General features: G+C 43.8%; 3 protein-coding genes and 1 pseudogene across 4 annotated transcripts; all 4 read right to left on the reverse strand.

Moving 5' to 3' along the window:
• Positions 1-2,348: 2,348 nt before the first annotated feature.
• LOC115384758 (katanin p60 ATPase-containing subunit A-like 1) lies at positions 2,349-9,771 on the reverse strand. The gene is given in 14 exon segments (XM_030086992.1): positions 2,349-2,604; positions 2,607-2,647; positions 3,382-3,457; positions 3,460-3,523; positions 3,572-3,717; positions 4,412-4,538; positions 4,868-5,026; positions 6,831-6,936; positions 7,011-7,132; positions 7,231-7,310; positions 7,313-7,389; positions 8,003-8,163; positions 9,029-9,202; positions 9,653-9,771. Coding segments are annotated over 14 exon segments (1,494 nt in total). The 5' UTR covers positions 9,659-9,771; the 3' UTR covers positions 2,349-2,449.
• Positions 9,772-10,765: 994 nt separating this feature from the next.
• On the reverse strand, positions 10,766-13,443 carry LOC115384759 (ras-related protein Rab-33B-like). Its single transcript, XM_030086993.1, has 2 exons — positions 13,171-13,443; positions 10,766-11,864 (listed from the first exon to the last, which is right to left on the reverse strand). The coding sequence occupies exons 1-2, from the start codon at positions 13,433-13,435 to the stop codon at positions 11,422-11,424; spliced, it is 708 nt and encodes a 235-aa protein (XP_029942853.1). The 5' UTR covers positions 13,436-13,443; the 3' UTR covers positions 10,766-11,421.
• A 2,687-nt stretch (positions 13,444-16,130) lies between these two features.
• LOC115384756 (kelch repeat and BTB domain-containing protein 7-like) lies at positions 16,131-18,525 on the reverse strand. Of its 2 annotated transcripts, none has more exons than XM_030086989.1 (2): positions 18,403-18,525; positions 16,131-18,247 (listed from the first exon to the last, which is right to left on the reverse strand). In XM_030086989.1, exon 2 carries the CDS (start codon positions 18,138-18,140, stop codon positions 16,284-16,286), a length of 1,857 nt encoding a protein of 618 aa, XP_029942849.1. In that variant the 5' UTR covers positions 18,141-18,247; positions 18,403-18,525; the 3' UTR covers positions 16,131-16,283. The 2 variants fall into 2 exon arrangements, with proteins under 2 accessions (XP_029942849.1, XP_029942850.1); XM_030086990.1 differs by having other exon boundaries at positions 18,407-18,425.
• Positions 18,526-19,441: 916 nt separating this feature from the next.
• On the reverse strand, positions 19,442-20,181 carry LOC115384755 (p53-induced death domain-containing protein 1-like; annotated as a pseudogene).
• Positions 20,182-21,494: the final 1,313 nt, after the last annotated feature.

Consider the following 21,494-nt stretch of genomic DNA (forward strand, 5'->3'; position numbering starts at 1 on the left):
TGAGCAGGAAAAAAAGCTGTTTTGGTTGACAATTTTATATAACAGCCTTTGAGAAAACAATCGACGCAACTAAAGCAATTTCAGGAGATACAAAGACTGCTTGATAATGAATGAAGCTGCAGGTTTTTTTTAAACATTTTCTTTTATTCAGATGAACCATTAGTGTAAAAAGAAAACTGAGTACAATAACAAGCAATAAATGTACAGAACAAGGAAATTTTTCAAAAATTATTTTAAACAGGACCCACGATGAAGATGATTAGTGTTATTTCCCTCGGCTGTCATGTTTTAACAGCACTCATCCGCCATACCTTTGACCCAGAAAAGAAAAATAGGTCAATCTGAGTGATTCAGAAGCAACAAAAAGAAACAGAACACAGCCTCATTAATAATGGAGAGGTCACGGTGTCGCCTGACAGGCCGCCGTGTGAGGAGCTGCTGCTCAGGCGGGAGCCTCACCAGTCTGACAGTTAAATCCCACTTCCACCGTCCATGAGCCAGGTGTCGGTCCCTGAGGAAGACCGTCTCTGCAGGTTTATCACAGAGGAGGACGGGCACCTGGCGCGCCAGCTCCTCCAACGCCGGTAAAGATGTGCAGAAGAAGTGCAGATGGGAAAGACGATGGAGGAAACATATGGCCGCACTCAGTCATAGATGATTGTGTTAACTGACTGGTCTTTTTTCTAAATAAGTAGATTCACTGGTCCTAAAAACAGGGAAAGTGGAGATAAAAGAGACAAAAAAAGGCTGCTGCTGCTACCAAGCTTCTTAATCAGCAGACGCGGTCTTTCTTGACCAATTAGATTATTGTTGTCAGGACGCGCTGTTTACGGCTGTGATGGTGGACGGCCTGTGACGGCTCATTAGCGGGCTGAAAGACAGCCTTCAGCGCACGCCAGAGTCAGCAGACCTGCTGCTGTCAGACTCACTGATCTGACTGAAAGTTTCCAGCCCAGACCACACTCGGTCTTGTTTTCCTGAGCGTTTAACCACATCGCGTGAATCTTCATGGAGCTGAAGTGTTGACATGAAGGCCCGGCAGCCGACTCATCATCCACGGCTCTTCAAAGATGGATCCCTATCAGCTTCTTTGTGGACTTAAAGCCTGCATTTTTCTTTAAATTTACATAGATTACAATATCCAAGCATCAAATCTTTAAATATCTGCAGCATTTGTGAATTCTCTTGAAATATGAGAAAGAAGCTAAATAATTGTTGCCCACATTTCAGTTAAATGAAGGACGTATCACTGCAGGTTAGATTTTTGAATCTTTAATACAAAAAAAAAACAAAAAAAAAACTGTACATACATCTATTGGTCACATTCAATTCGTACCTTTGTCTGGAGAGAACTAAAACCACAAAAACAAGTATTAAAAACAAAACAAAAAACCAGACAAACACATCAACAGCCACATGACAGTGCAGTTAAATTCAAGTGTGTTCAGTCAGTAGGAAATACTCGGTTGCTCCTGGAAATACATTAAAAGTGCTGCTACAGACGGTAAGGACAGACGGCCTCGTGCTAGAACAGGGTTACTCAGTGAATCTGACTGTTTTTGATGGTGATGCTTCAGGAGTCACGTGGAATTAAAAGAGTTTCCTCACTGAAGCTCCAGATGAAGGTATGTGTTCATCTACCTGAGAAATAATCCAACTTAATGAAGTTCAACTGAGGCAAACTGGACTTGATTGAAATGGCGTTTATAGTTTTCTAACTACAAAAACAGTTTTTGCATTTCTAAATGTGCAGATTTGAAGTCCACAAATAATACTGACTAAAAGAAATGTTATGAGTGAAAACAATCTTCACATCATCATCTTAATGATTTTATGAAATCTACAATATTTTGGGGAAATGATGAGGTTCCAGCAGTTGATTCCTTGCTGCTGTTTCCGCCTGGTGGCTGTGATGCATGTCGGTGTTATCTGCTTGGCTGTGATGCACACCGGCAGCACTAAGGTGTTTACGTTTTGGATTTGTGTGTGTTCTCAGGTCACGATTGCTGATAGCGGGACAGACTTTAACCTGTGCAGTGCGACAGTCTGACTGCGCCTCTCTGAAGGAGACGTGCACTGAACAGCAGCACAGCAGGAACGTTCAGGAACAAGAGCCAACATCTTCTGGAATGAGGCCGAGAATGTAAAATAAAACTGAAGAGGACCGTCCCGATCACTGCTGCTTTTCACAATAAAAGTTCACACTGGTCGTCCTCACAATTCACATCACAAAGTCATTCTAAAATGAGGTGAAATCTTCCCACAATCAGTCTTGCTGAAGCAAGAAAAAAAAAAAAAAAAAACTGAGAAAAGAACGTGTGGAAATGGCCTAATTTAAGCCTCTGGCGTTATAATTTTCTCTCAACAGCAGGCAGCTCAGGTTCCCTTCACTTCCAGGCTTCACCTTTTCAAAGCGCTCAGAGCCCCGCCGCCCCGCCGCCACCGCTCCCTACACCGAGCCAAACTCGGCCATCCAGGCTTCGTACTTCTCCAGGTCTGCGGCGGAGACGGACTTGGAGATCTTCTTGAGCGTCAGGGTGAAGTCCTCCATGGTGACGGGCATCTGCAGCTCGTCTTTGGAGAGCGCCCGGATCTCCTCGGGCTCAGACCCTGGATCCGGCGGCGCATCGCCATCATGGACGCGTCCCTGAGGTGCAGAGAACAACACGGCAAACTCTCCTGAGGATCTGAAGGGTTATCAGGACGCTGTGTGTCTATTCTACACACAACCTGAGTCCGTTAAACAAATCAGAGATAACATGAAATACGTTCCAAGGTTCCCACAACAAAGAACACGGTTTTGGGGCAGAACCTGGAATAACTGTGTCACTGTGAGCAAACATGGAAAACAATCCAGTATCTCTTTTCCCAGACTATGTGGAAGATAATATGATGATATGGGGTCAAAGGGCGAGCTGTGCTGTAGATAGACTGTTGTTAATGACTGATCCTGATGCAAACATTTAAAGTGTCACATAAGATTTTAAATTCTTGAAACGTATTCTTTGTAAGTCAGCTTATGTATCTGATCCTGCCTGTGTTTTAATGGACTTGACTTTATTTCTATAGCGTTTAAAAGCAACCGTAGCAGAAACAAGTCTAGCATAAAAACAAACAATAAAATCCTTCTGTGTGTAAATCATGAAATCCAGATACATTAGATTTGCAGTTAAACTCAAACGCATGAGGCTCTGATTCTATTATATCATCTTGTGAATATAAGTGTCTTCATACTGAACTTCAAGGATAGATTTTCATAAACTTGTGCATATTTTTTTCCATCCAACGCGATCTCGTTTGTCGTGCCACACTGGTATGATCACATTTCTTTTTTCTACTCTGTCGCATTTCCATTCATGACTTCCGATCCGTGACACCGACCTGCACACGTTGGTGATGTCTGCTCCCGAGTAGCCTTCGATCTTCTCCGCGATGAGATCCAGGTCCACGTCCGCGCCACCTCCACCTCCCTCAGGTTGATCTTCAGGAGCTCCACACGGCCAACGGCTGCTCAAAAACCAACCTGATTAACCACAACACCACGGCTACGCACGCAAGTGTTAACTTCAACTATTCTCATCCCTGTAGGCAGGGGGATGTAGATCCGCTTCTCCAGCCGCCGCCGCAGCGCTTCATCGATGTCCCAGGGAAAGTTCGTGGCGGCGAGGACCATCACCATCTTGGAGGGGTCGTCGTTCTCCGAGGCTCCTCCCACACCTGACCACACAACAAGTTAAAAGTGCTCTAGGCAGGATTCCGCATCTCCGCCATCTTGCTTAGGTTACCTAAGCAAGATGGCGATTTGACCCATCTAAGATGGCCATTTGAAACCCAGCACAGCCAATCCTGTCCTTTTCTCTGACATCACGCCCTTACGCAAGTTAAGCCCCTCCCACAAGAACGTGCGACGAACGCCCCTCACCAATCACGGTTAGAGCATCAGGGCTCTTCTGATTGGTCAAAGATACCTGGAGCTGTCAGATTCTTTTCAGCTCAGAACAGAGACAGATGGAAACGCTGCGCCCTCGCGGTAGTGCAATTATGCTACACTCCTAAAGGATTATCAATATACTCTAACATTTAATCCAAAGAAAACACAGAAAAATTAGCATTGACTAGCAAAATCCTGCCTACAGCACCTTTAAAGCGCTGAAGTTAAACCAGAATGCGTCTCACTGTGCTACTGATGAGGCGTCCAGTATTTATTCTGGGATGATCTACATCGTTTACATCTGTTTTAAACCACTAAACCAAAGGAAGGACAAATAAAACGTTTAAGCTTCCAAAATCTGACTTCTGATTTTTCTGATGAAAATTATTCTCAACAACACTAGACTGTAAAATGTCTGATTTCATATCTCCCAGATAAACGTCCTGCATGGTGTCAGGCTCCTGTCTCAGTTTAACTCACCATCCATCTGAACCAGCAGCTCAGACTTCACCCTGCGACTGGCTTCATGCTCATCAGAGGTTCCTCTCCTGCCACAGATGGAGTCGATCTCGTCGATGAAGATGGTTGTCGGGGCATAGAATCGAGCCTGAGAGAGCACAGAGAGAGAGCAAACGGTTTCTGGTACGAAATGCTCAAATAAAAAAAAGAAAAGGAAAGATCATTTTGAGGTAAGAGAAACAAATATCTGAAGGACAACTGTTGAAAGTTATAAGCTACACTGTTTTAGTCAGCCTTTTGGGAGAAAGATCAGAGTTAAAAGAAAGGTGAAGAGCCTCCAGTGAGAAGGACTAACAGAGAGTGTTTGGTGGAATTTGTAAACAACACAGCCTTGAGGGAAACATGTATCAGATGGCAGCTTCCATCTGCTCACAGGGATTTAGTGTGTGTTACCTACCAGCTTCCACACACACTCACCATTTCAAACAGCAGACGAACGAGTTTTTCCGACTCGCCTCGGTACTTGGAGGTCAGAGTGGAGGAAGAAACGTTGAAGAAAGTCGTTCCGCATTCTGTGGCCACGGCTTTGGCTAACATGGTCTTCCCGGTCCCTGGAGGGCCCACCATCAACACGCCCTGAAACGGAACGGGGACGGTCTTCAGAAACCTCTAAGCCATGTAAAGCCCACATTAACACTTCATTTTCTTGCTCTGCTTTTCTGTAACCATTATTTGCAATTTATGGTAAATATCTACAACATTAAACAAAAGCCAGACTCATATCTCTTCTGCAATAACGACAAATACCACCGCTCTGCCGTCCCGGCTTTTGTCTCCTCCTGTGGAGATTACACCAGCCACAAGAGGAGTGTTGATAACAATCTACGACGGAACCTGAGAAACGCTGAATACTCCAGAATCCATTTATGCTAATGTGTCGTGAAATCCCCGTGGGACGGATCAGACAGATTTTCCACATAAAGCCCGGACGCAGACGGGGGGACGATCAAAACCTCAGCAGGAGCAGGTGGGAGTGGACGGACCCCTGCAGAGAGCGCTCCAAACGCTCGGAAATCCTGGAAGACAGACGGATCTAAAAGGTAAAGGCCAACCGAATGTGGCTGAATGTCAGAGCTGACAAAATGAAGTCCTTCAGTTCGATGCCAGTTCTTTTTAAAAAGTTGTGCTGTATGAATCCGACCCTCGTATCGCCATCCTTCTGCTGCTGACAAGAGTTTGGCAGCTTGCTCCTCATTAGCAGAAGTCCCAGATTGTTAATGATCTCTCAAAAACTGCAGGAAAGCAGACAAGTTGAGCTTTTGCACAGTTCAACACCAGATTTCCTCTGTATGGCCATCCAGTGACAGACCAGACTCACCAGCTCCTCACACACGCCTGCTTTAGAGCTGAAACTGTCTTGAAGAAACGGGTTGAAGAACAGTTTCAAGACGCCGGCACCTACTCATGAGAGGGTTAAAGGGGAAGATGCATACGCATATACCAGAAAACTGAGGAGCTCTGTTCTGCAGAGAAAAAAGAAACATGAAGTATTGACCATCACATGGCGACCCTCGGGCACACAGCCTCACACGGTGGCGTTCAACACAGGAGAAAGAATCCTGACTGGCCGTTCAGAGACAGAACAGTCAAGCTGCAGGGATGACTGCAGCGCCGGATCAAGAGTCGCACTGAAAACAGGCTGCACTGTATAAGAAAAGGCATCGGTGACCCATACACCGACTTGCACAGGTGTAAGCTGCTCATTACTTCTCGACAGAAGCGAGAAGCGTTGGATGAGTCAGACGATATTTTTCCAGATGACTGTTGTCTTGGAAACGGAGAGCAAAATGCTGCCAGCTGCTTTCATTTAACTTTCAATCTGCATCTGACTAAAAGAGCTCACAAGTGTATATTCAGGACGTTAACGGCTTCTGCGTCACAAAATCTGTACTGACAGATTGTCCCGGTGGAAAATCGCAGCGCAAACCCGAAGACTCAGGCTTCATGTGCATCCATGACCGGTGTGAGAAAGCTCTACAAACATGTGAAAAAAGGCCAGTGAGGCACTTAGCATGAGAGTGATTAATGCTCATAATGCTGATCTTTCCACATCTGCATCCATCCTGATGTTAAATGTGACTGTGTGTGCAGATATGCTGCATTTCTTGTCGTAGATCTGTGCTGTCTCTGCTGCATCAGCTGTTTTGTTGATTTCAGCCATATTTAGTATCTATTTTTTGGAGATAGACTGTGATGATTTCTAAAATTAGACTTGTGTAGAGCAATAAGGTGAACTACAAGATTCACAAAGAAATTATTTTCAAGTTACTGTCAGCTTTATAAAGCACAAAAGAAAAGAATAAGGTACACACACCAATGTACAGAAAGAGCATGGGAGCAATCACGTGTGTGTGTGTGTGTGTGTGTGTGTGTACTCTACCTTCCAAGGACGACGTATGCCTTTAAAAAAGTCAGGCATCCACATGGGCAGCACCACCGCCTCCCTTAAAAGCTTCTTTGCATCTTCCAGATCAGCGATGTCTTCCCTGCAGAGCGGCACGTCGGTCAGCCAGCAGGACGAGGACACACATCATGCAATAGTCCCAGTGTGCTACGATACCAGTGAACGTTGGGGTTACGAGACACGATGTCTCTCTCCAGTGAGTCCACCAAGTCACTGTCGTATCCCGTCCCATCAAACCTCTTCTGCTCCACATCAGCATCTCCGCCGCCTCTCTTCCCCTGCAGAAGAAAAAAAAAAAAAAAAAACAATCATAGAAAACAACGAACGTCAGAACAAACACGTTTGCTTCAGCATTAATTCTCTGGTGTGATCCGACCTTGTCGTCTTTAGACTTGGCGCCTCTGGGTCCCTGCCGGTCTCCTTTAGAGTTGGGCTGACCGCGGCCCGCCGGCCCCCCCCTCGGTGCTGCAGGCCGGGGGAGTCCTTCCTCTGCTGCTTCACGCCACTGTTAGGCCTCTTCAGCGCAACCGGATTTCTACGGAGAGACACCCAAAGGGATAAAGCGATACAAAAATAACAACCCGAGGACACACCTGCCTGCAGAGACATCAAACATAATTACCGACGGCGACGCCAAACGTGCCAAATGTTCCCATGAAGCAGCAGTAAATTACTACCAGTAGAAAAAACCTGGTGAGCCACATTGTGCTCATAGAGATGAAACAGACTGTGCAAAACACGTCTCTCTGCTCTTCAAAGAGCTTTCATAAAAAGCCGTTTTGTTCCACAGACTTTTTGTGGTTCATAGTTATCAGTTCAGCCAAAAAGTGACATTAATAAAGAAAAAAATAAATAAATAAAAATCATCTGCATCACAGTTGGCCACGGAGCAGGTGTTTGAAGTCCACACAGAATGACAATAAACTACCCAGATGCTGTCGTCCTGCTCCCAGGTCTTTAATCCCACATGGCATAGAGAGTGGCGGGAAGATGGCGGAGAGCAGGTATCTTTCTTCCTCAGTCTGAGAGCTTCATTATAGGAAATGGTTGGATCTACAGAGGACGCTTGACAAACAATCTCACTCTCTTTCTTTTTAGGCTTGTGGAACTTGCACAAAGACAAAGCTTCTCCGAACGTCTCCACAGACCTGTGTTCTGCGGGGATTGGGGGAGGCCACACCGCTGGGTCTTCAGGTCGCTCCTCGGGCTGGGGGGCGAGGATGTCCACCGGCTTCTCCGACTTGAAGCTCTCGAGTGTCGTCACGATGCTTTTAACTTGTTCGAACTCCTCAGTCAGCTCCTGCCTCACCTGGTTACAAACAGAAGAAGACTAACTAAAAGATACTAATTTTAAGGTATTTGAGCTCTACTCCATCCATATTCTCCACCACTTTGTCCACTTCAGCGCTGTGAGGCGATGGTGCTGAAAAGCCAGCTCATCACAGAGAGACAGACAGTACTGAGAGGTAACTGGCACACAGTCACAACATGCAAACTCCAGAGAAAAAGGCCCAGAACAAATTGCTTTCTTTGAACTGAGATATTTGAATTAATCAGCTGTGGAGTCAGATCACAGGTCCCCCTCCACAGCTGTCATTTTTCATTTAGTCCCTTGTGAAAATGAATTGCTCTCATTGGTTTAGGATATTCGGCTCATTTACCCATTGAATCCATAATAAATCTACAGGAACTGTGGGATCCTATTAACTTACAGACAGAATAATAATGAGCAGAGGGCACCCAGAGTACTTAGACTGAAGTCCATGTTGGGCTTGTGAGCCCTTTTTTGTGGAACCTTTTTTCCCTGGGTGTGGGTTTCTTCCATATTCCTCCCCGCAGTCTAAAAATGCCTTTGAAGTAATTTGGTGTTTCTAATGTCTGTGTCTGTGTTAGTACTGTGATTGACTGGAGTCCAGACAACACCATGCCTTTATCTGAAGTCTTTTAGGATTGGCTATAACACCTTGCAATCCCTGAGTACCATAAAATGGTAGAAGACATGGATGAAAGGATGGCTGAAGTTTATAGAATGGTTTTTTTTTCCTGCTCATTTCAAAACACAGCAGACGTCAGAAAGTCAGTTAAATCAGATTCTGTGTATTTCTTACAATGTATTCCAGCTTTAGCATCAAATCAAAACTCAACATCACACTGAGGTGGGTGTGAAGACTCACCTGCTGCCACCTGACTTTCAGCGCCGGGTCTCTGAGGGTCTGGCAGTGCTTGTGGATCTGCTGGATGACTCCCTGGTAGTACACAACGGACGAGTCGTAGTTCCCCAGCAAGGCATACTCACGGCCCTTCTTTGCATTATCACATATCTCGGCCAAATTCATGCTGAATATCAGCTACATTGAAAGAGGAGGGACACAAAAAGCACATCGCAGTCATGGAAACGCATAAACACAAGGGCAAAACACACAACAGTGATTTTATAATAAACTAATGCCATCATGTTTACATGGCTGAGGGCAGGCATCTAATATTGAGAACTATAATGAAACGGAGGTTGTTATTTTTTAGCTAGCTGATGTGTTAATGGACGCAGACAGTCCACCTGACAGCTAAAGCCCTCCAGATGAGCCTCTCTTCCGCTCTGCTCTCCTCCAGCCCACACCCTGCGTCCCCCCGTTAGCTCCCCGGCTAGCCCGCCGCTAAAGGCCAGGCAGAAAACAAATAAATAAACGGTACTTAATCCTCGGCAGCGTGCGTCAACTGCGCGTGCGGTCAAAAGCAACCGAAACCGTGAACCGAATATCATTTTAAATGCAAATCCGAGAGCAGACCGAATGTCGTACCCGCATGAAAAGCGTCGGTTTGAGGGGTTTGTTGGTGAATCAGAGGTCCGCTGTTGAAGAAAGTGTTACCATGGCCGCGAAGAGACGCCGCGTGAGGAATACAGACAACCCGGTGTCCATGCTGCTTTCAGGGACTCGATACAAGCTGGGAAATATGTCAATGTAGGTTGGTTTTTTTCAAGGGCGTTTTACACTAAGACGAAAGCTTTATTATGCCAAAGTGGTTTTATGGAATATTAAAAAAAATAGAAGGTTTCTGGAAGAAAGTTACAAATAGCGTTGTTAGTTAAATCAGATGGGGCCATGCGCTTTGAACGATATTCTACGAGTCTTTAAATGCATCATCAGAATGTGGATTCTTACTCGTATTGGCCACTGGGGGTCGCTAGAAGGAGGTCACAGGAAAAAAACAGCGTGTCCTCATAGAAATAAGAATGCGGAGTCATTCAGTCTTAAATTAATAACACACTAATTTTAATGCAGTTCACAATTCAAAGATGAACCGTTTAAGTAACAATTCATCTGCTTAGCCTGTGAAATACCTTTAGGTCTGTTGCTACATATAACCACATTTCATCTGCAGTTTGCCAGACTGATAAAGTAATGCCATACTAACCTTGAAATTGAAACTTTTAAGTTTTTATTGTTATGCCACAGAGTATTTGTGATTATATTTTTGCAAATCCAAAATGAAAATCACTATTATCTCAACATAAAACCAAGTTTAATGACACCCTGACGTTGAAATTTCCCCCAAAATTCTTTAACTGACTGGAGGTGTCAGAAAAGTTTCCATAACTTGCATGTGGGGACCAAGCATTCACAGCAGCATCGTTTCTTGACCCTTTGATGTCAGCTCTCCCTGTCATTATGAAACAATTCACCAAGCGTTGACTGTGCGTTGACTCATAGTGAATGTGAGCTGGATTAGACTGACATCGTGTTGTTGCAATAGCAATCCTGCAAAGAATAATGATTTTAAAAGTGGGACCATACAGAAAATACTTTGCTTTATTGAGTTGCAGCTTTACAGTTGGAGTTGAGAACTTTTTGACAGATTACATACATGCAACATTATCCTCAGTGACTTCCCTCAGTTTCAAGGACCTGAGCTCCTGTGCAGCCATGCAGCCATGTGCACTATGCAGACTTGCAATTTGTTTCATTTGACAGCTACATTTTGCCATTTCTGTTCTTGCTTTTCCACTGTGTTGTCTGTGAAGAAATGTACAGGGCAATTGAGCAGAGGCAAAATACTGAACAGCACCAAAGTTACACTGGTCAACATGTACATGTCTCTAACATCATTTAAAGACAATGGTTGCAGCTTTTTTTTCACAGTTTCATTGTATCTTGGTCCCTTTACAAACACAGAAATCAACAGATCTCTGTACTCACTGTACGTGTCGTTTGTCTGGATATGCTACAGTTGTTCGACAGTTCATAATTGCATATCATTCATCTAATAAAGTGCAGTCAGCAATGGTCTGCTGACTCAAGAGTGATTTGCATGTGCAGTTTTAAGCTACAAACACTTGGCATACATCCATATGCATTCATGCTTCCCTTGAAATGTTGATTTTGAATTGTGCAAACCTACAGGCATATACTGTCACTAGCTGGGCCATAGATCAGGCAGGGGAATGGGAAAATCAGGGGGTTTCTGTCTTTCCTACCTAATCAATATGGGAAACAGGACACTCGGATCAACACCATCTCGTTTCGCTTCATCGCTACACTGAAGGCTGTAGCTGCAGATGACGACGGTCTCAGCACTGACAGGTTCCTTCATCCTCACTTTGGTTCCACAGCTGCGTGACGTTGCTCACGCTGGGCTGCTTCAGTCTCAGAGGCTTGTGGCTCTTCAGCCTGTAAGCTAAAGTCAGGAAAATAGCATCGACGTGCTCCTTCTCCGCCGGGTCTTTGGCCGAAGTCTCAAACAGCGGGAAGTTGTAGCTGTCGGCGAAACGCTGGGCCGCCGATGTGGGCACCTCCCGGCGATCCCTCAGGTCACACTTGTTCCCCACCATGATGCGGGGCACCAGGGGCCCCACGGAGTGTCGGCTGCACTCCTCGATCCAGTCGGGGATGCTGTGGAAGGAGGTGAGGCTGGTCACGTCGTACACGAAGATGACGGCGTGAACGCTGCGGTAGTAATGCTCCACCATGCTCTTTCTGAAACGCTCCTGACCGGCCGTGTCCCAAATTGCAACTGCAACAGCAAATGGGAAAATTCGTTGAAAGATAAGACAATCAGAAAAATACGAGCTATATTTTATATCAGCTGCAAGTAAGAAAGTGTGGCTGTGTCTTTGTGATAGCCCTGTGACTCAGCAGTTTCCAACCCTTATCTCTGGAGAAATATTAGCAAATAACCCCCCTCTCACTAATATAATGTATTTAAATGAAATCAATGAACAGTTTCTTCAGTCTGATCTATTTTCCAAAAAGTGTGTTACTATGGCTTTCTTAGATTTTATAATTTGTGAACGTTTCAGCAGGCAAAGCCTCAGATCTTCTGTTATCAGGGCAGGAACGACTCCTGTCTGAATGAGAGTGTAAAACAGTGGCATCAAACACATTTTAGGTCAGGGGCCAGGCTCAAATGTATCTTCAATGGGCTGGACTGGTAAAGTAGAATCATTTTGTTTGAATTTATTTTTTTATTTTCTTTGTTGTGGTACAGAGTATATGAGAATTTCAATATTTTCATAAAACAAATCACTAATACAGAAAATTACGACAATCTCAACATAAAGTGAATTTTAAAGATATCTATTGGTGCAAATGACAGTGAACTGTCCAAAAACATCCTCTAAGCTGTTGTATTAAGCATATTTTTACAAAATCATGGCTTTGAGAGTAATGCTCGTTGCATTTTCACAATGAAAGCAGTAACTAATTTACTGATCAATTACAAAGACATTCAGATAACATGTAAATAACTAAAAAGAATCTGTAACAAGGCTAAAAAAATAAATGACATATGATTACTGGATCGAAAATAATGAACATACACGTTACTTTGTGGAATCACTGGATGAACGTACAACATCAGACAAATTATACAAAAGATCATTTTCGTATTCCAAGGAACAGTTAGCAGTGTTTTTTTTGTGTATGTTTTAAAAAGTAATGTCTTGGATATTTTTCTTATTTTCTTGGTGGCTTGGCCGGATTGGAGCCGCTTGCTGGCCCGTTATGGCCCACTGGCCTTATGTTTGACACACCAGGTGCAAACAATAACCCTGCTCAGAGAGGCCAATCTGAAACATGCATGAAGAAATACATAAATATAATTATGATTTATCCCAGAGATGTTATTAAATATCCAAACACTTCTCGCTATTTTCCTTCCACAGAGAGATGCTGGAGAGCCGGAGGCAGGCCACCGCTCCGAGGTGTCCTGCCTCCATCTGCACACAGCTCTCTCCTCTGGCCACCTCTCAACCTCCACCCCATAAAAACGGCTGAATGAATCCAGGAGAAAAGCCTCGGGCTGTGGTTTATCTGCGAACGCCTCACCTTGATGCTCTCTCCATCCAGCTCCACCGTCCTCTCTCGGAAATCCACCCCAATAGTTGCCTCGGGGTTCTTCAGGAAAGTGCCCCCACAGAAGCGGTACGTCAAACACGTCTTCCCCACGTTAGAATCGCCGATAACGATGATCTTGAAGATGCGCGCCTTGGCGGGGTCGTACTCGTGGTGGCAGGAGAGCTCCAGGGAGTCATTTCGACTGAAAACTGTGTGAAATTCCTCCTCACGTTTGTTTTCTATTGCCATTGCTCATCTTCTCGCGGTCTGCTGAAATATCGCGAGAGTTGAAGAAAAGCCCACAGCGCCGACAGACGTCAGTGAAGCCACGAACGACTGATGTCCTATGTATTCCTCTGTTTTCATGAATTTTACTACCCATTACAGAACAATATTTAAAGTAAGAGCCCCTTAAAGCAGAAATGACTTAACTTTGAACACTTATTTTACTCTTTTGTAAACAGATGACAAATCCGTCACCTTTATCTTTACATTTTACAAATGTTTTCTGGTCTGTGTAATAAAATTATTTTATTATCCCTATGACATACTGTATCCGAAATCCTCATGAAATTAAACTAGTTAAAATACAATCAAATCACTGAATGTCAACACAAGCGACTGGTCAGCGATTAAATTTTAAAATAATTAAAGTTTAGTGATATTTCAGAGCCTTTACCAGAAATATGAAATCATTCCAGGGACAGCATGCTTTTCCAAAAGCCTGGCATGCCATTATTTTGAAAAAAAAAAAAAAAAAATGCATACATCATCCTGATTTGAGTCAATCAACTGACTTTTGGCACTTGTTTCAATCCTCCTGCATCAATTATCTAGAACAATTTAGTGGCCTTCACAAAGAGCAAAGTTGCATCCCTGACATACTGAGTTTAGTGGCTTCCTCTTTTTTTTATTGCTTAACAATCTGCACAACACCAACAAGGGTGTTATGAAATGATGCAGAATGTGAAATACTTTGGATAACAACATAGATTTACAAATTAAAAAATCAAATAATTGTCCTGATTTTTCTACACAAATAATATTTGTATATAAAAAAGGCAAACATATTGAGAAGATATGAAGTATTTAAATTAAGATAGGCAGACGATTGTAATCTTGAGAAACTGTCGTGAGCTCAGCATTCTTTTTAGTCCAAACATGGACTTCAGTTTAACTTCTGCTGCTTACATGCAGCCGATCTGAGATTATCCATCTCTCTGTGACGACCTGGGTTTCATAAACCACCATAGACGAAGAACAGACGTCTTCCACCAAGTGAAGGATGATGATCATAACCTGTAACACAACACTCCTTTATAAGAATCAACACAACCGTCACAAATCTTTATTTTGACACCAAAACAGCTTCATAAAGCACAATCAATGGCCATGTGCCTCTCTGACACACTAACAGACATGGATCACTTCCACTAGAGAGACATGAGCGAGAACTGCACTCAGTTATCAGTTCATTAGCACAACCAGCTGAAAGTAGGAGTGTTTAACAAAAACCAACTGAGAATTGTGTAATTTTAGACCATCCTCAAGCCGATGAAGTAACCCCAGATAGGTGGAAAGCTTGTAAACGGATAACTGAGTGTAGGGGTTGACTGCTGAGGCATCTCAGCAGTTTCATAAAATCAGAGGAAAAATCATTAAGTTATAGCAATTCATGAGGATAAAACAATACTCAAAATGAAAACATGATGTTTATTATCAACACAAGTATTAACTTAAAAAAATAATAATAATAGAAAGGAAAACACATACACAAATGCAACATCTACCACCGCAACCATCTAATTCCACGCCGTCGAAAGGTAAAAGTCTGTCATGGCAATCGGCTCCTAGAGAAGCCTAAACCTGAGTGAGTGCACAGGACATTGGCTCCGGGGTTTCAGACAGTAGCTTTCAAAACCCCGGCTGTGTGCGACTCGTCAGCAGCATGAAGAGGACCATCGATTTTAAAGCCTCGTTTACGAGCAGTTGTTTTTTTCAGTCATAAACACGAGGCACTTGAGCTGCCGGTCATCCCGAACCTCCCCAGTCACAAATACACACCGGTGTTAAACAGGTGTGTCCATTTATTCAAGCTTAATATTAAATTTCACACACACAATGTCTCCATAATCAAAAATACCAACCTTTAAAGCGATAATGGAACCCCTGAATGATCTCTGGGGCATGTTCACAAGTATTTTTTGTTGCTTTGAGCTTGGGTTAGGGGTGTGTGCATTATGTGTGGACGCTCATGAAGCAGAAAGCATCGGATGAAAACACACGAACGGCCGTTTGCAAACATTACTGCACATAAACGACACAAAGCTGAATGAGATTCAAAGCAGAAATGTGTCTCGTCAAAGCAGGAGAAGCACAGGTGGGCTCAATAACGTTATTAATGGCTCAGTTCCGGCATTTATTGCAAAGAACCACGGCAATTAATTATCTGGTTAGTATCTCCTGTGGCAAAATGTCTCTGCTGTGAAAGTGAGAGACGTTTTTCTGATTTCATGCATCGACTCTTTAAGAGCTCATTGGAGGAATCACCGATTGTGGGAAGTGCACGATCCTTCTCGGTAAACACTGACTCAAGAGGGAGATTTTCATGATGCAGCAGCTTCTAATGTTTTTTCCCCCACGTTTGTTCATCTTTAATAGAGAACTTCTTCGGATTTCATAGCATGATAATACTTCATCCGTGCCTCATCATTATGCTGAACACTGAAGAACCTTCATCAACACTAGCACATGCTTTGGCTCTTTTTGGTTGTGTAACTAGAATTCCTCAGATTTCCATGTAACAGCTGCCAGGTTATAAAAAAAGTCATCTCATCTCATGCTAGTCAGCTGATTTTTTTTTTTCTGAATATCTGGTAAAATACTTGCGCTGTTACTCCTGGATCTGAGACGATTCAAATCTGTCTTTTCTTATTTTCTAAATATGAAGGTGAAATAGCAGATATCTGCCCTTGTGCTTTAATTATAGATGGCTACTTCGAGAGTTTGTTGATTCTGTGACCTCTCCTGGCAGACAAAAGCACCCTGTAAAAATCCATTAAATGCTCACTGTCCTTTGACACAGAAACGTATTTCACTACCAGTTCTCATCTGAGAAAGAGCTTGAGCTGCCGGAGTCCGAATCCGCATCCGTCAGCCCATCAAAGTCCCAGTCGGCACTGGAGCCGCTGTCGTCGTCCTCCTCCGTGGAGAAGCTGTGAGCGGAGCCCAAACACACCGGGTACACGCGTGTGGAAACGCACACGGGCCCCAGAGTGGACACGTACACCGCCATGACGTTCTTCCACGTGTCCCTGGCCGGGTCGTACTCGTGGATGAGGACTCGGTTTTTGTTGTGCTGCAGTAACGTCTGGGTGAGAAGCAGCAGCTTGCCGTTGTGCTGGATCACCTGGTAATTCAGAGCCCGACTGTCGATGGGGATATCCCCCAGCCTCTTCCACTCACCCCTGGTGGGGCTGTAGGCCTTCACCACAGGGATGTCGCACACACAGATGATCTGCTCTTGAAACACACAGGCCTTGTGCAGCTTGTCTCTCCTGAGCGAGCCGCAGTGGCGCCAGCGGTTCCTCTTGGGATCGTAGCACAGCATCCTCCTTTTGTTCACTACATATAAATGGTCATTCAGAGCCACCACCTGCATTTTACCTAAAGAGTGAGGTAGAGGGGCCACAAACGTCCACTGGTTCCTCTGGACGCTGTAACACTCCACCTCCTTCAGTCTGGCATCCGTCACTGGATTTCTTCCTCCCAACAGGTACACATGTCCATTGAGGTAGCCCATCCCGGAGTGTATCCGCCCCAGAGGCCTCTCTGCCAACTCCTGCCAGCTGTTGAGCACAGGGTTGTACAGCCAGAAGTGTTTAGAGAGGTGGGAGGCCAGGTACAGGTTGTTTTCAGGCGTGGCGCAGGCGATTAAGGACTCCATAGTGGAGCGTTTGTAGTCCTGATTACTGAGATCTTCTAAAGGAGGAGCCATGAAGTACAGATCCTCTGAGTATGGGTCGCAGCACATGATGTTGTCATTGGGCAGGCCAAAGAAGAGAATCATTTCTTTGGCACTCACGCCGATCCTGTGCTTCGGTACATCCAGAGTCGCAGGCATCCCACAGCCATCCTCTGGAGACCTGTTAAAAAATGATGCCAGATACTTCTCAATTAAAGGTCGCGCCATGAGGCTCTCCAGATAACACTTGTCCTTCTCTGTAAACAAGTTCCAGCGCACACACTTAAGCGCTTGTAGTGCATCCTCCTTCTTCTGTGGCGCGTTGGCCTCTATCCACTGCAGGGCAGCAGAACACACCTTCTTTTCACAGTCCACATCCAAAGTGTCCAGAGACAGCAGCTCCTTCAGCTGCACAAGGTCCAGCTCACACAGCTCGTCTCCGTTACACACCTGGCTGAAGTTCCTGGCTATGAAAGCTTGCGCGTTCTCCTTCAGTTCGGGATTATCGTAGGTGTCTGCAAACTTCAGGATCCCCACGCAGTTGGAGAGGTCCAGCCTCCTCGTCATGAAACTGGAACAAGCCTTCCTGATGTACTCCAGCTGCAGCATGTTGGCCGCTGCGTACAGCCTCTGGACGTTCCCTTCCGTGATGGTCACCCTGCCCGTGTAGCAGTAATCGATGATGACAGACATGGATTCGGAGTCCACCCCGCGGATGACCACCCTGTCCCGCATGCTCTCGTTCAGGCCCCCGGTGAACATGCTCTTGAAGTAGGGGCTGGCGGCGGCGAGCACGTTGCGGCTGCACAGGAACAGCTGAGCGATGTCGCCCCTGGGCTCCAGGGACTCCTCCTCACACTCCACTCCGATGGTCACGTCCCCGAGCAGCCGGCAGTCGTACAGCGCCCGGAGCTCGTTCACCAGGCTCCGGGCGTGACTCGAGTCCTCCAGCACCTCCGGACCGCTGAAGCAACTCAACGCCGAAGCCATCGCTTCACCTCCGGCCGCCAAGGTTTCGCTATTTCACGTCGGCGCAGGTCCCGGGAAAGAGCGCGTCATGCGGTCAACATAGTCCCGGGAGACGGAGGGTCTTCGCGCTGGTAATGACACAAATGTCGCGGCGTGAAAATCCCGCATATGTCGAGGATAAATATCACAGATCTATCGGCTGAGCGGGCGCTGAGTGTCTAACACCGACATATTTCTGTCTCCAGATGACCGCAGTGTCGCGTTCACATCACAAAAAACATACAAACCAAATGCAGAGTCTCCGCGACGGCAGCAGCGGGTCGAAAAATGTTTTCTTATGGTTGTTTTGATATGTTTCAGCTGAAGACAGCAGACATCACTCTGAAGAGATAAAAGTGTCAGCTCCTCCAGGGCTGGTACTACGACTTCCGGAAGGACTCTACAAAATAAAAAGCAACCTCACAAAACGTTGGTGCTTAATTTGCTGAATCGAATTATGCTAGCAATTTCACAACATATTAATTATGTTTGACAGTTATTACAAAAAAGTAGACATTGTGTTACTAAAAGTTGTCTAAATAAAAGTTAATCTCTTATTCCGAAGGCAGTTTTGTTTGATTTCCGTTGTGACAGACTGCAAGATCATACAACCTTGATTGTCAGCGTTCTGAGTGTGTGATTGGTTAATATGTAGGTCAATTCAAGTTTGGTTGAGCAGCACCGATGACCTCAATGTAAACTTGATGTTTTTATTATTTTTAGGAAGATAGCTACATAAAATACATTTAAAACAATGTCAGGCTTGTTTCACTTTTATAAAGGATGATCAGAAGTAAAAACACCAAAATTACAAATATGTATTCAAGGCTCAGTGACTCATTGATTTTCAATGTTTTATGGTGGATTTATTCATAAAAACCTATCCTTATTAAAAGACACTTTTTTTTCTTCAGATTTAAAAGTTATTTGTAAATCTTTTGGATTACTCAATAAAAGACATAATAAATTTGGAATTTTAGAAAACCATAAACACATTTAAATTGATTCCACGTTTACATTTTAGTTGTGACAAAAATAGTAAAGTGAGCGTTATTTCAATTGCAGAAGAGGATTGGGGTTACCTAAAAAGTGTTTGAATTGTGATTCAGAATCACAGAATGAAGTCAGAATTCTGACTTATAGACTACAAAATTGGCCTTAATTGTCTTCTGTAGATAAGCAGAAAAATCAAAGTTTGACATTTCTCTGTACTCCAAAGCTTTAATTACTTACAAAACCAAAGGGACACAGGCATACAACTTAACGACAACCATTTTACATTTTCAAGTAAATCTTCGATTGAGGTCATTGATTTTGCGTAATGCGTCTTGGTTGTGGATAGTCTTGTGGACTGTGATGAGGAAAGGAAATGCAGAGGGAAGTTCCACCCTTCGGCTCAGTTTCTGGTGGCCCCAGTGGAGGCAGCGAAGTCTCTCAGCGAGGTCACGTCTTCCTACTCGTTCTAGTCCGTCTTGCAGCAGTTTGGTCTTGTTGTGTTTGTCCCATGACTTCTCATACCTGCAAAAAACAATGAGGAAAATGTGAGGAGCAACCAACCTAACAGTCACTGCAAATCACAAAAAAACTAATGTTCTTAAAGTATAAAACTTTTTAAATAGCATCATTTTTGCAGGATTCAAACAAACAAAATGGAAACACTATGCCAGTCACTACATCAACTATAAAACACAGCTACAGACGCTAGATAACACACATAATTGTACCAGCTTTCCAGCATGGTCCTGGCCTGAGTGGTTTTCTGTAGATGTGGTGTGGAAGCGTCCGATCTCCGCTCTGCTGAAGCCAAGCTCATACGCCAGAACCGTCCATTCGAAACCAAGCTGCTTGGAGATCTCCTGCAGAGTCTTCAGGTTGATTACAGCATCCTAAAAACAAACAAATGACCAAATCATTTCTTTTCTTTAATCAAGCTGTGGCTTTGGGTGCAAACAGTGCACTGAAATTGAAATGTAAACAGTCACACATACCTCTTGAGCTTTGTTGGGCATGATGAAAAAACCCCCCAAATTATCGAATGTAACACTTGAAGGTTTTGTCTTCAGTTGTGTGAACTGATTATGAAATAAATATGAAAAAAAATACAGTGATAGTGCAAGCAGGCTTTCTGTTGTTTACTCTAAGGTACAGCACAGCAGTGAGTGTGGTTTGAGTGTTACTGGGGAGATCCAACATCAACACGCTGTCTTGTTAAACATTAGTCACTTCAGTCCCACTCTTGGGGAGGTGGCAAGTGTGAGCTTCAATTCTTCATCTTACTACCATGTAAACAAATCAGAATGATCTGGAAGTCACATATTTTTGTGAAAAGTCGGAAATTTCTGGTTATCATCAGAAACTGAAGCTATGTGTTGACTGGTTTGAAAGCAACGATGTATGATTCAACTATCTTTGAGTTTTTACCTTCATCTCGTTCCCTGCACAGGGAAAACGTGCAAACTGTATTTAGTTAGATTACAAGAACATTTTAACCACTTCAAGGAGCAGTTGTGGGTCAGATGAGAAGAGTGCATCTTATTCCAATTTCCAGGTTCATAACTCAATTAAATGTTTTAATTTCTCCATTTGTTTACGTGTCTTTAATCGAGACACTGAAACTCAAATTGCTCCTGATGGAGGTGAGGTCGTGTGTGTGTGTATGCCTCTAGACAGTGAAAATGAGCCGTATAAATGAAGTCGATTTAAATATACAAATGACTGGCCAGGAAATTGGATTAAAGTTATTACCATACACAGCAGACAGTGAAAGTCTTTATTCGTAACAGTTTCCTGCAGTGTCTTCTATTTATATCAACAGTTGTAAGATGTTAAAAAAGGACACAGTAAGTTTGTGTTGAAATGCTTTTATTCACTTTAAAAAGTCATCTCCTTGTTAACTTCTCATCTTCCATAAAAAGCGTCAGGACTCGATGTGCAATATCAATGCAGCGATTATTTATCAAAGAACATCAAAAACCTCATGTAAACAAATCCAAACGAGCCAGAGTGAGAGCACTGACGTTAATGAATGCCACAGCAAATCATCTCTGTTCAAAATAATCTTGATTCAAAGTGCTGTAAGGTCCAGCCAATAAATAAAACTAATAGGGATTACACTTTCTTTTCTTTTTTACCAGGCACAGAAAAAAAAAAAAAACTGAATTCAAATTTTCAGGTTCAACTTAATTTCTGACACCAAACTCTGACAGAAAAGGTTTCAAAATCAGTTATAAGAAATCATTAAAAGCATGTACAAAAGCGTGGGCTGTTCATTTTTCTTTCCATCTGTATTAACTATACACAATGACAAACCGAAAACCACATTGAAAGGAGATCCGT

Source organism: Salarias fasciatus, unplaced genomic scaffold (genome assembly GCF_902148845.1).
Source record: "Salarias fasciatus unplaced genomic scaffold, fSalaFa1.1, whole genome shotgun sequence".
Lineage (NCBI taxonomy): Eukaryota > Metazoa > Chordata > Actinopteri > Blenniiformes > Blenniidae > Salarias > Salarias fasciatus.

Bases quoted from the DNA above. Each gene is read 5' to 3' on its own strand.
- LOC115384759 (XM_030086993.1), bottom strand. From the start codon at position 13,435: ATGGCAATAGAAAACAAACGTGAGGAGGAATTTCACACAGTTTTCAGT. The intron at 11,865-13,170 runs GTTCGCAGATAA...TTGCTGTTGCAG, and splicing joins AGAGAGCATCAAGGTGAGGC to TTGCAATTTGGGACACGGCC.
- LOC115384756 (XM_030086989.1), bottom strand. From the start codon at position 18,140: ATGGCTTCGGCGTTGAGTTGCTTCAGCGGTCCGGAGGTGCTGGAGGAC.